This window comes from Oratosquilla oratoria, chromosome 34, assembly GCF_046742065.1.
Source record: "Oratosquilla oratoria isolate Oo_2021 chromosome 34, ASM4674206v1, whole genome shotgun sequence".
Classification (NCBI taxonomy): Eukaryota; Metazoa; Arthropoda; class Malacostraca; order Stomatopoda; family Squillidae; genus Oratosquilla; species Oratosquilla oratoria.
In genome coordinates this window covers 40,409,470-40,422,789 of record NC_134810.1, presented here as the reverse complement: position 1 = coordinate 40,422,789, position 13,320 = coordinate 40,409,470, and the positions used below count along the sequence as shown (strand labels likewise).

The window sequence follows — 13,320 nt, the reverse complement described above, 5'->3', positions numbered from 1 at the left end:
GAGCATCGGGAGAGACGGACTGGACTGATGTTTTATTTGTAGGTAAACTATTTGATTCTGAGTGGCAATAGCCCCCTTTTATACACGACCATCAATTAATTTTCCTACAAATTTCTCTTCCCTTCCTACAAGAACCGATCCCGTGTAAGCGGGTGGTTTGTCCTAAGTAATCTATAGTCCGTTCATATATTCTTGTCCTTAGCAACGCCATTCGATTGTATTGCCTCCTGAGCCACAACACAAACTCTGATAGATATACCCTTAGAGTGTCCAGTGGCAGTATTCCCCTTTTATAAACCACTATTTTTTCATTTTCCTACAGACTTCTCCTCCCTTTTCACAAACACCGACTTGAAAAGGGTTCCAATCAACTAAGACCCCATTCTAACTTCATTAAATCCCTTGGCTGAATTGCATAAGATAATATCTGAATCTAAACTCGATGTACTTGCCTGACTGACCTTCCAGGACTACGCTTGTCGGCGCTGGGTTGCATCGGCCTCATCCTTCTGGCAACGGCTCTTCGGTGCATCACCCCGGATCCTGCAGTTTTCACGATGTACGTAGCATTAGTTATGATACCAGTTAACTTGAACCTTTGCACTGGGGGATGTGAAGAGGTTTTTATTGGTCGAGACATTATTCGGCATTGAAGTGATTTGTCCTCGACGGCAACAGTGTCAATACATAACGCCCAAGTGTTGCAAGGGTTAAGGAATAGTTGGATATGCGTTACTATTCTACACATTATTCGGAAGTTACTCCATGACATGCTCGATTCTTTCCCTGTAATATTTTCAACACTACCATGGCATATACGGTACAAACTTAATCTCACCAAAAGGACGTTTTTATTTCTGGCATATGTATGTATGTATGTATGTTTTAGAATGTGTCACCTTTGTGCCTTCATCAATGGTGTCACTGGTACTCTGCTCCTGTCGCTGCCACCGATGATCGCCGCTGTGTGGTTCCCGGCCGACGAAAGGACAACAGCCACTGGTAAGGCTCAGCACATTTTACTATTCCTACGGTAAAATCGCCCTTGTGTGATCTAATAATTTTTTGCAGTAGCTAAATAGCCCCACTGTTCTCGTTTTCTCTGCAGTTATGCTATAATATATAGATAAGACTTTTTTCATTAGAACTTCAGCGTATGGAATTTGTAAATATCTGCTGTGCATGTCACTGAAGTCAAAGATGATTTTTGTCTTAAATTCTTTGCTCAGTCTGTAGTCTTAAGGTCACCTTTATACAGCGTCTAGGAACCTCCTTTTTGTTATCTTTTGCCCGGTTTTGTTTTCCAAGAAATCTACTGAATATGCATGTAAATAACTCAGTAATCTATACAAACCATACACTTTACAAGGTGGCTGAACATTAGATAGAACACGAACAAATTCATGATCAGGATACTCTCTGTCCGAGCGGTTTAGAGCGTCGCTACTTGCGACAGAGGTTAAGGTGACGCCAGCTCGAACCATGCCGCCAGCGAGTTGGACCAAGGGCATGGTCCATTAATTTTCATGCTACAAAGTCTTCTGTAAGGGGCACCTTCCTAGCCTCCTGATAGGGGAGAGTTCGCAACATTAAATCGAATAACCAAACTGATAAAAATGGCCTAATTTGACCTTTCTTTCAGCTGTGGGATCTCTCATGAACCAAATGGGCTCCGCTATGGCTTACCTGGAACCTCTACTTGTGACGCAACCCTCCCATAATGTGACGGAAATAGAACGGGAAGAACTTCGGGATGAGATCATGAACCTTATGTACGGATGTGGGTACCCGCTGTTTCTTGTATGTATGTGTGGGTTGTCCTCTTGTCTTCTTCTCAATCTGAAAAATGTTTAGCTACCTGTCGATTCTGGCTGGGTCTTTAGGGATGTTTTTTTTTTTTTTTTCCTATTTCATCTTACAAGAACTTCTCATCCTCATTCTTATTTGTGATAAATAGATATTAATGTTTTTTAAGGAAGTTCTTTTCCCTGTTCCATTCTCTCATCTTACAACTAGGACTTTTTATCCTCTGATAAAGATATATTAGTGATCTTTAAGGATATTCTTCCTATACCATTCTCATCTTACTACTTGAAGTTCTCATCCTCATTCTTATCTCTGATAAAGAGATTTTGGTGATCTTTAAGGATATTCTTTTCCTTATTCCATCTTCTCATCTTACTAAAACTTCTCATCCTCATTCTTATCTCTAATAAAGAGATATTGGTGATCTTTAAGGACATTCTTTTCCTTATTCCATCTTCTCATCTTACTAGAACTTCTCATCCTCATTCTTATCTCTAATAAAGAGATATTGGTGATCTTTAAGGACATTCTTTTCCTTATTCCATCTTCTCATCTTACTAGAACTTCTCATCCTCATTCTTATCTCTAATAAAGATATATTGGTGATCTTTAAGGATATTCTTTTCCTTATTCCATCTTCTCATCTTACTAGAACTTCTCATCCTCATTCTTATCTCTAATAAAGATATATTGGTGGTCTCACATGATGGCAGGATGGAGTCATCTCTCCACCTTCGTGAGATCTCATCAATAGTATCACCTTTATCTAGGGTAGAGGTCACCATACTCTTTTCACAGCGGGCTTCCAGATAACGAAGATAATGACGAACGCGGGCAGAAGAGTCATTTTATTTAATATACATTTCCACGTTGAATATTGTACCAAGTATGTTTTAGAAAAATAGTTTTGGTAACTCCTGATCTAGGGATGGTCCTTGTTTACACTAGCGATTTGTGCTGCGCGGAAACAGCGGTGGTACCGCATAGTCAAGGAAAACTTCTCGGTTGTGTCTGACCACCTCTATTGACTTATATTGTAATTGAAGTGTCGTGGTTGAAACCGAGGCGGTTGAAACCACTAGTGTGAACAGGGCCTAGGATTTCTATCAAATTCGACTATCTCCCACCTCTTTTTTATGTACGAAGAACTAACAGCTGGCAACTGCTCTCTTTGTCCAGCATTTCCTCTTTTCATATGTCTCTAGACCTTGAACATCTTAATATCATACGAAGTACGTTCCATTTCTTATACTTAATACATCGGAGGTCTGGTATTGCATAAGTAGGCCAACTTCCTTTCTAGATTTCACTTCTCTCTCTCTCTCTCTCTCTCTCTCTCTCTCTCTCTCTCTCTCTATATATATATATATATATATATATATATATATATATATATATATATATATATATATATATATATATATATATATATATATATCTACAAAGTGGAGCTATGTTTCTTTTTTGTATCAGGCAGTCAGGGAGTCGCCTTTATACACCCTGGGAACTGTATTCATAATGTATTCTCGGCCACATCTTGTTTGCCCTGTCGTAACGCCTCTTGAGTCTTGACACTTTCGTTAACCGTTTTCTGATGCACGCTCTGGCGAGGTCACACCAATCGAGCCACGCTTTAGGTGGTGGAGGAAATTTTATTTAGTATGAACATGGCAAAGGTGAATCTCTGCAGATGAGCACCTGCTACAGCCATATTTGTGCAGAGAGTGTCTACCTTCTACGGCCAGATTTTCCCGTAGAGTGTCTACCGTCTGTTGTCGGCACCTGCTACAGCCAGATATGACCGGAGAGTGTATATACCAAATTTGTCCGGAGAGTGTCCATTTTCTATTATCCGCACCTGCTACAGCCAGATTTGCCCGGGGAGTGTCTACCGTCTATTGTCGGCACCTGCTACAGCCAGATGTGCCCGGGGAGTGTCTATACCAAATTTGTCCGGAGAGTGTTCACTTTCTATTATCCGCACCTGCTACAGTCAGATTTGACCGGGGAGTGTCTACCGTCTATTGTCGGCACCTGCTACAGCCAGATGTGCCCAAAGAGTGTCTACCGTCTTTTATCGTCTATACTCACCATTCAACTCCCACGAAATGGGAAGTGAGAAATCCCTGGTAGGGCAGGCAAGCCCTGTCAGTTGCGTCAATTCTTTTTAATGGGCTATCGTGCGGCACTATCGTCTATATCAACGTTTCTCAACCTTTTTACCCTTGCGTAACCTTTTGAATAAATTGCATGTCTCAAGGAACCCCTGCGCAAAAAAAAAGAAAAAAAAAATATATACCATATCTTTCTCATTTTATTTTTATCGTAATAATAGGTCAGATAGGATGATGTTTATATTATTGCAATAACCAAGAATATGTCGTGCGTTTAATTATATTACGTATATAAAATTAAATGAAAAATCAAAAGTGCATTAGGTTATCCCACATGAAGCCGAAGCTAATATATACACCACGTGGGCAATCGCCCTTGGTGCGTAATCAGGGACAATTACATTGGATTGGGTTAGGTCAGGTCACGCTATCATAGGCAGATGTGTACTTAGGTCGCAGCGCGTCCTTTCTGATGCCTCGTGGCCAGTCATACCACGTGGTTCGTACATCTTTCCATTAGCCTAAATAAAATATCTTGGCGTCATCATGGGAGATTATTGGTATGTCATTCTCCGCTCACGGAAGAACACAAGAACATATAAATGAAGGAGAATGCAAAAGACCTTAAAGCCTACACTAGACAGTCCCATGCACATTACCACCTGTCATCCTTATCCATAAAGTTACCTAACCTCCTCTTAAATAGTTTCAGCGCTCACTACTACATGGTTTCTAAGTCTATTCCATCCGTTAACCACTATTGGTAAACCAGTTCTTGCCTATGTCCTTCTTAAATCTAAATTTGTCCAATTTAATTCCGTTACTACGAATCCTGTCTTGCTGTCTATGATGACCTTGTCTGCATCACACATGTTAAAGACCTTGATCCACTTGAAGGTTATGATAAAACGTCTCTTCGCTCTTGCGACGAATATGTTGGTCTAGCTGGGGATGATGTTCAGCTTAACCCATTAAACTCCGATGAGAAGATTTCTTGTCATTTCGTCAAATAAAACAAAAAAATCATAAAACACCAAAATGTTTGATCAAACACCAGAAAAATATGACGTCAGTACTCGCTTCGCGCGAGGACTGACGTCATACTTTTCTGGTGTTTGATCAAACATTTTGGTGTTTTATGATTTTTTGTTTAATTTGACCAAATGGCAAGACATCTTGTCATCGGAGTTTAATGGGTTAAGAGGAATCGTCATGGTGAAAGGGGGAAGTTAGGTGGGGGGAAGTGTAGTTTCTAACGCCGCACTCTCCCTTCTCCGCAGACGTTGGCATTGCTGCAGTGTTGTTTCTGGCTATCCTGGCCTACTTTCCGGCGAAGCCGCCCTTACCCCCTTCGATCTCGTCATCCGTCGAGAGATTTGACTTCATGAAAGGCATCAAGGAAATCGGCAGGTAGGTGTATACACACATAAGAATATAAGAATAAAGGAGACTGCAAGAGACCATAAGGCCTACACTAGGCAGCTCCGTATCCATCACCACCTGTCATCCCCATCCATAAAGTTGTCTAATCGTTTTTTAAAACAACTGATAGTTTCAGCGCTTACTACATGGTTACACACACACACACACACACACACACACACACACACACACACACACACACACACACACACACACACACACACACGCACGCACACACACACACGCACACACACACACACACACACACACACACACACACACACACACACACACACACACACACACACACACACACACACACACACACACACACACAAAAGCGTGCATGTGTGTTCATGTGTTCATATGATTTTTCTTTCAAGTGTTACATGTAAACCGTGCAGCCTGTACCGACAACCTCTTTTCTAATCTAACCATCAGGAACCCTTCGATGTGGATTGTTGGCTTTGGCTATGGCTTCTCTTTCGGTATCCTGGCCGTCTGGGTCGGGGTCCTGAACCTTACCCTTGAACCTCTTGGCATTCTTCAGGTGAGAGACATAAGGAAGAGTGCAGAGACATAGAAGTGTAGACGAATAGAAAGAATGTAATGAATTAAGAATGAAAAGAGCAAACCAGAGCAGGAAAAAAGTAGAAGAAACAAAAGATGCGAGATGAATGCAGGGTTGAGCACAAAGCATTAGGGAACTATTAGTTCGTGTTGAAGCTAGATGCAAATGTTACACAAGCAGAGGAAAGAAACGGGGAAGGACGGAAGAAGCATTGTGGGTCACAACTCACAAGTCTTTGTCTTGTCGAATTTGGTATGTTCGAACATCATACAAAATGTTTGTAACTACAGAATAATAGATTTATCAATCTAGATGAAAAGTAAATCTAAGTTTACCGTAAGCTTTTAGACATTTGGTAATTTTGTTGAAGTGTGTGGGTGCGCTATCCGGTACGGTTAATTCGTTGCAATTAATCAATTATTAGCCTACTACAAACCAATGGCGGGTGACGCACATCCTACTACCTGGCATCCTATTTGGGTAAGCGCGTTGGTTGTAGGTTCGGGTAAAATGATTATCAGCCACGTGATTCACAACGCGAAGCAAATCAGCCCCATTCGAAAACAAAGAATTAGTGTTCTAGAAAATCGTTTAACGATAATCGTTGAGTCATGAACGATCATCGTTGAACGATAATTATCGCACCAAGCAAAACGAATCTTTGGGAGGCAATTTTGTGGTTTCAGGTTTTCAGACACGAACTCTTAAACTATTGATCTCTCAACAAACTACGATTCTACAGGTTGTACAACTACATAATTTACAGGAAATCACATTGTTATAAACATTACAGACCATGTTAGAGACCTTTAACACAGGGATATTCTTGTATTGGCTACGAACAGACAATTTTATTCAGCAGAAGAAGGAAGTGGGGCGGGGGGTGGGGGGCGGGTTGGAGTCCAGAACGAGTCTTGCTGGATTAAGACTTTTCTTCTCCTCCTCCTCCTCCGTAACTGAATTTAACCTGAAAAAACCTTTGAGGTGCGTCACTTTGCTGAAGAGGTCAATCATAAAGGGGAGTACTTCTTTTGAGTCGATTTTTTTTTTTTGCAGCCGGGATGATAATCTGACATGATGAAAAGGATGTGAAAAAATGGTTGAAAATCATTGCTTTAGGATTTATCTTTTCAATCCTTTTATCTACATAGAGATTATACTCCTCCTTTGTAACCCTTTGTAAAAAAAAAAAAAAAAAAAAATACTGGTTCATTCTCTCGTCACCAGACAACTTCATAAAGTGGTCATTGCTCAGTAGATAAGATATTCCATTAATCACTTAAAGGATGTGGTGTTTTGTTCACATCAGACGATTTTTTCAGCTAAAAGAAACCTCTCTCATAAGACTAAAGGCCAGAACAAAATATAGAACGACGTAACAACAATTTTAAAGGATAGGGAGGAGGAGGAGGAGGAGGAGGAGGAGGAGGAGGAGGAGGAGGAGATGCTAGCAAGAATTATCCACACGAAATTAATTTTGTTTTGTTAATTTTTTTTTCTTCTCTGCTTGATCGGCACCGTCATGGCACCGTCATGGTACTTCAGGACGAGAGTATGTGGATTGGCCTCACTGGCGTCCTGGCCAGCTGCATAATGGCCTTTGTGTCGTCTATCATTACTGACCACCTCTATGGCCACTTGAAGGTAAGTCCCGAAGTCCTTGAAGAGAAATTTAAGGAAGGCAATAGGCAAGAACTAGTTTACTAACAAAGTAGTTAGCGAATGGAATAGACTTAGTAACCATGTAGTGAGCGCTGAAACTAGCGGTTGCTTTAAGAGAAGGTTAGATAACTTTATTGATAGGGATGACAGGTGGTAAGGGACATGGAACTACCTAGTGTAGGCCTTATGGTCTCTTGCAGTCTCCTCTATTCTTATGCACGAGTTCCTGGACCAGCCCTGGCTATGTGATAGGTTCTCGAGTATATACAATTCATCAAGATGATCAATGCTGTAATTATTGCTGATATTAACATTATCATTACAATTACCATTACCAGTATAATTACCATTACAATTACAATTATCGTTACCATTACCGGTACAATTATCATTACCATTACCTCTGCTTGCAGTATTCTTGCAGAACGAATGACTGGAAGAACGATTTCCTAAGTATCTCCTTCAGAACGGTGACTCACCTTAGGGGGTCTGCGGTATTCTGGTGAAGGACAGGGATTTATTAGAGATTATTTAAGACTAATTAAGGGGGTTGGCTAAAACCCTCCTCGTTACGGAGAAGTTATTTCCAAGGACTTAATCCAAATGATATGTGACCCATTGAACGAATCGCATTTGTCCCGAGTTCATTCCTCGACTGAATTGGATCGTTTGCTTAAAGTACATCTTGAAAGTGCGACGACTTGCTAAAGAGATGGACATGATCCAGCATAATGACGACCCTTATTGTCTTTATTCTTGCGAAGGGCCGGCGATTTCATTCAGCTAACGACTGGACTGGCCTCTATCGATTAAGATTCTTTTACCTTCCTCTCAGGTGTGTGTGTGTGTGTGTGTGTGTGTGTGTGTGTGTGTGTGTGTGTGTGTGTGTGTGTGTGTGTGTGTGTGTGTGTGTGTGTGTGTGTGTGTGTGCGTGATTCACCTTCACCTTTGGTCTTTGGATCACGGGTTGGACTCGTGATCGACATCTATTTCCCTCCCGGAAGAGAGCTCAGAGCTTGTATGATCGATCTATGGGTAATGCTGTGACCTTACACGCACCCCCCCCCTCTCCAACTCCCCGCCCACGACAGTTGGAGTAACGACTCGAAGCGCAGCGATACTGAAAGTATTTCAGCCCTGGGCAGGATTCGAACCCTGACCGCCGTAGTGACAGTCAGGGACTCTACCAACCGCGCCACCGAGAGAGAGAGAGAGAGAGAGAGAGAGAGAGAGAGAGAGAGAGAGAGAGAGAGAGAGAGAGAGAGAGAGAGAGTGTGTGTGTGTGTGTGTGTGTGTTGAAAAAATGTAGCTAGGAAACCACACTCAAAAGAATAAAACACCAGACTTAGAAACACTTGGTGTATTTCCGACGATTTGAACCCTGTCCGGGGTCATTCTTCAGAGAACCTTATCATTGTATACATATACATATATGTATGTATACATTTGAGGACGGAGAGGAAACGGAAACACGAGAAGAGCTTTGAGTTTTATTATCGACGTTTCGACACTCTGGTCTTTTTCAAGGTAAACTACATCTAGAGAATAGATACAAAGTTAAGTATATTTTACGTGTGTCGTTTGCTCCTCCCTCTTTTTCGTCTCCTCCAATCGTTGATTGCTAGTAATGCCGCTGGGAGAGACCACGTGATCAATCTTCCTCGGTTGTTATTAGATTTATTTTTCACTAATTTCTGCAGCTTCTATAGTTTTTCTCATTTTCTTGTCGAGTCCTGGGTGTAGTATCTTTTTCAAATTGATACGGAAAACAACCAAGATAGGTACACAGAGCTCGTATCACTTAATTATAAATGGAATGATACCGATGTAGATAACGGTAATACGGAATTTTAATCGAAAAAGACCAGTGTCGAAACATCGATAATAAAATTCAAAGCTCTTCTCGTGTTTCCGTTTCCTCTCTGTTCTCAAATTTGTCACGATGAACAATAATCACTGTATGTATATATGTATATATACACATACATGCATACGTATATATACACACACACACACACACACACACACACACACACACACACACACACACACACACACACACACACACACACACACACATACATACACACACACACACACACACACACACACACACACACACACACACACACACACACACACACACATATATATATATATATATACATATATACATATACATATATATATATATATATATATACATATATACATATATATACATATACACATATATTGTTACAGTCAGCGGTAAATCTCTCCGTTTTCTGTTCCTCAACCCAATGTCCTAATTCACACCATCTTCATTCTGAAAACGGAATCGACCAGAGCCACTAAACCTCCTGAGAAGTTACTCAACGTTTCTTAATGGTTTGACCCACGGCTTCGAAGAGAGTTGTGAAGCAGTGTTCAGTGTTTATATAAATTTATTCGAACCTGATTCGAATCCCCTTCCCAGACGTCGACTATTTAAGTGTGTGATTCAGGGTTGCCGTTTCGTAGAATTTTGTACCAAAACATAGAAAAATAGCGGCATGTGGCAACTGCACGAGGACACGAGGAAATTTTTTCTACATATCAGTAGGCTGTTCAAAACATTTAAAAACTCAAGCTGTTGTTTAAAAAACATTTGACTAGTTATTAAATAATAAATGGTACATCAGAATATGACTTTTAATTGTAATTTTGTTAATTATAATATATTGTACCCCAAAAGATACGTTTTTACGGTGTAGTAAAAAATTGTACGCTCAAGTTTTAGCTTTCTTTTTGCGATAATAATAAATATATATATATATATATGTATACATATATATATATATATATATATATATATATATACATATATATATTTTTTTATATTTTACTGAATATGTTAGTGCATGGGGTTATATACATTCAAGAATAAAAAACTAGAACCAACATTTTGTCAAAGTTTGACAAGTATATCTTGCTATGAAAGTCTGCACACGCCCGAGAAAAAATGTATGCACCGGTATGGCAACACTCCCATTCCACACGACAGTGTAGAAAACGCGGCATCCTTGATATGATTCCAAACTCGCCCTCTCACATTCCGTCACTCCCGTAACTGTGCCTATGCCTGTTTACACAGACTACGTGGGTAATCAGTAATTCAAAGTACAGAATTTTAAAGGAAAGATGTTTAGTCCAAATAGACTCACAAATAATCGAAGAGAAATGAAATGAAATGTCTTAAATTGCATACACTAGGGTTAAGTAGATTATTTAGATAGGACTGTATTATTTATCATTGTTAGAATATTTAAGTATTCGCACTCATTATATTTTCCTTGTACTTTCATATTAACCTTTGTTGATTTTTCAATGTGTTTTATTATGTATAATTAAGTTTATGTTACATATATTTATTTTACATGAATACTTTACACCATCGTATACCTTATAAAGTAATTTATCATTCAGTTCATTGTTAAACTAAATAACTTGTGGCAAGCTATTCTAAAAACCCAACTTGACAAAATAGTGGAACAAATTAAATCTCCGTTATCAATACTTCTTAAAGAGATCAACTAAAATAAACGAAACTAACAACTTTCCTATATTCTTAAATTTTGTGATGGGCTTGGTTTCTGAGCTGTCCCCATACCCCCAAGTCAAACCCCAAAAGATGACTGAACGAGTTGTCAAGTGGTAGTTCAAATTCTGGCCCGTCATAAAACACACACACACACACACACACACACACACACACACACACACACACACACACACACACACACACACACACACACACACACACACACACACACACACACACACACACACACACACACACACACACACACACACACACACACACACACACACACACACACACACACACACACACACACACACACACACACACACACACACACACACACACACACACACACACACACACACACACACACACACACACACACACACACACACACACACACACACACACACACACACACACACACACACGTACATACCTCGATGCTTATATTGGCAACATATACCGATCTGAATATTTTTTTCTACTACTTTTGATGTTCCTTCCACAGGTGACGATCATCGTTCTCCTGTGCTCCTCATGCTCCTGTTTTATTTGGTTCTTCCTCCTCTCACTTGGTTACATCCCTATGTCTTATAGTAGGTAGCATTGTAATGATGTACATATTATGCATAACTATATATAGGTGAATATACACATGTACACACATATTAACGCACACTCACATCCAGCCACACACCCTCTCACACAAAACACACACTCAAACATACACAAAACCCCCCACGTAACCCCCCCAACTAACCTAACCTAACCTATCCACGTGCTTTGGGAACAAGGATCACTCCGCTTCGGCCATGGCTGATCATTCATATGTGTGGGAGAGGGGCAGGCAAGGTCATCATGTTAAGACAGCAGGGTAGGACTTGCAGTAATGGATTTGAGTTTTAATTTAGATTTAAGAATGAAACACGCAAGAACTGGTTTACCAGCAGAGTGGTTAATGAATGGAAGAGTTACTAACCATGTGTTGAACGGTGAAACTACATATTTTTTAAAGAGAAGGTTAGATAATTTTATGGATGGGTATGATTAATGGTAAGGGTATGGAACTGCCTAATGTAAGCCTGAGGGTCTTTTGCAGTCTCCGTTTTTCTTTTCTTGGGTTCTTATATTCTTATGTAACTGTGGGGGTAGTCACTCTTTGCCTGACCTAGACCTTGAAACGAATATAACATGTACATAACCTCGTCCTTTTCACAGCACAAGTGTTCATCTCAGTCGTGGGTGGTCTGTCTCTGCAGTATGCAAGTGTGCCGCTCTTTTTCGAACTGGCTGTCGAGATCGCCTATCCGACTCCTGAAGGAGTGACGGGAGCCTTCATCACGGGGCTCTTCAATCTGGTCTCCACCATCTTCCTTACTCTGTACCTCATCCCGGATGACACCGGTAAGCAACTCTGTAGTTTCGTGCAATGAACTATAGGTCCTCTTTATGTACATGGGAAGTTGAAACTCTTCGTATGACCAAAATGAGAAAAAAACAACTAAGGCGATATTTGAGTTTATGTTAGGGTTGGGAATGGTTAGAGTAGCGGCACCTTGGCTGTGTTATGTCAGCGTGTGTACATGGATGTGTGGAAGATAAACTCGAAGGTGATGGACACGGGTTTGGAGAAGGTTAATGAGAGGGGAGGAAAGTGGGAGGTGAGCCAGGTGTTGTTTGCGGATGACACTGCCCTTGTGGCTGGGTTAGAGGAGGGTCTAAGGCATTTAGTGACGGAGTTTGGGAAGGTATGTGATAGGAGGAAGCTGAAAGTAAATGTAGGTAAAAGTAAGATGATGAGATATACAAGGTGGCAGTGAGTTGGGGGTAAGTCTCAAAAGAGAATGCTCGAGGAGTCGGATATTTTAAATAATTTAGGATCACATGTAGCAAGGAATGGAGGAGTGGCGGTGAAGGTAAACTGTGGAGTGAAGAAGCAAGTAAATGTCTTGGAGGAATGAAAAACGTCATGAGAATTTTGGGAATAAACGTAACGAGAAGACTGTATAAATGGATAATTGTGCCTATGACAATATATGAGATAGATACTTGGAGTTTAATGAAGACAGATTTTTTTCTTATGTACGAGCAACGGGCTGTAACCGACCCCGCTTCTTGGGGGCTCGGCCGTTTGGGCCAATCAGAAGTCCTCGTTGCCGTGACGTCACCGCTCTCGG

General features: G+C 40.6%; 1 protein-coding gene across 2 annotated transcripts in view; it reads left to right on the top strand.

Annotated features, from left to right (window-relative positions):
* The window catches only part of LOC143018222 (solute carrier family 49 member 4 homolog), a 35,180-nt gene that overhangs the window by 17,221 nt on the left and 4,639 nt on the right, over positions 1-13,320 (top strand). For both annotated transcript variants that reach the window (XM_076173460.1, XM_076173459.1), the window contains exons 4-11: positions 469-559; positions 890-1,002; positions 1,643-1,780; positions 5,201-5,330; positions 5,784-5,892; positions 7,459-7,557; positions 11,652-11,739; positions 12,362-12,547. In XM_076173460.1, the coding sequence (XP_076029575.1) occupies positions 469-559; positions 890-1,002; positions 1,643-1,780; positions 5,201-5,330; positions 5,784-5,892; positions 7,459-7,557; positions 11,652-11,739; positions 12,362-12,547 (954 nt within the window). The remainder of the gene's footprint in view (positions 1-468; positions 560-889; positions 1,003-1,642; positions 1,781-5,200; positions 5,331-5,783; positions 5,893-7,458; positions 7,558-11,651; positions 11,740-12,361; positions 12,548-13,320) is intronic.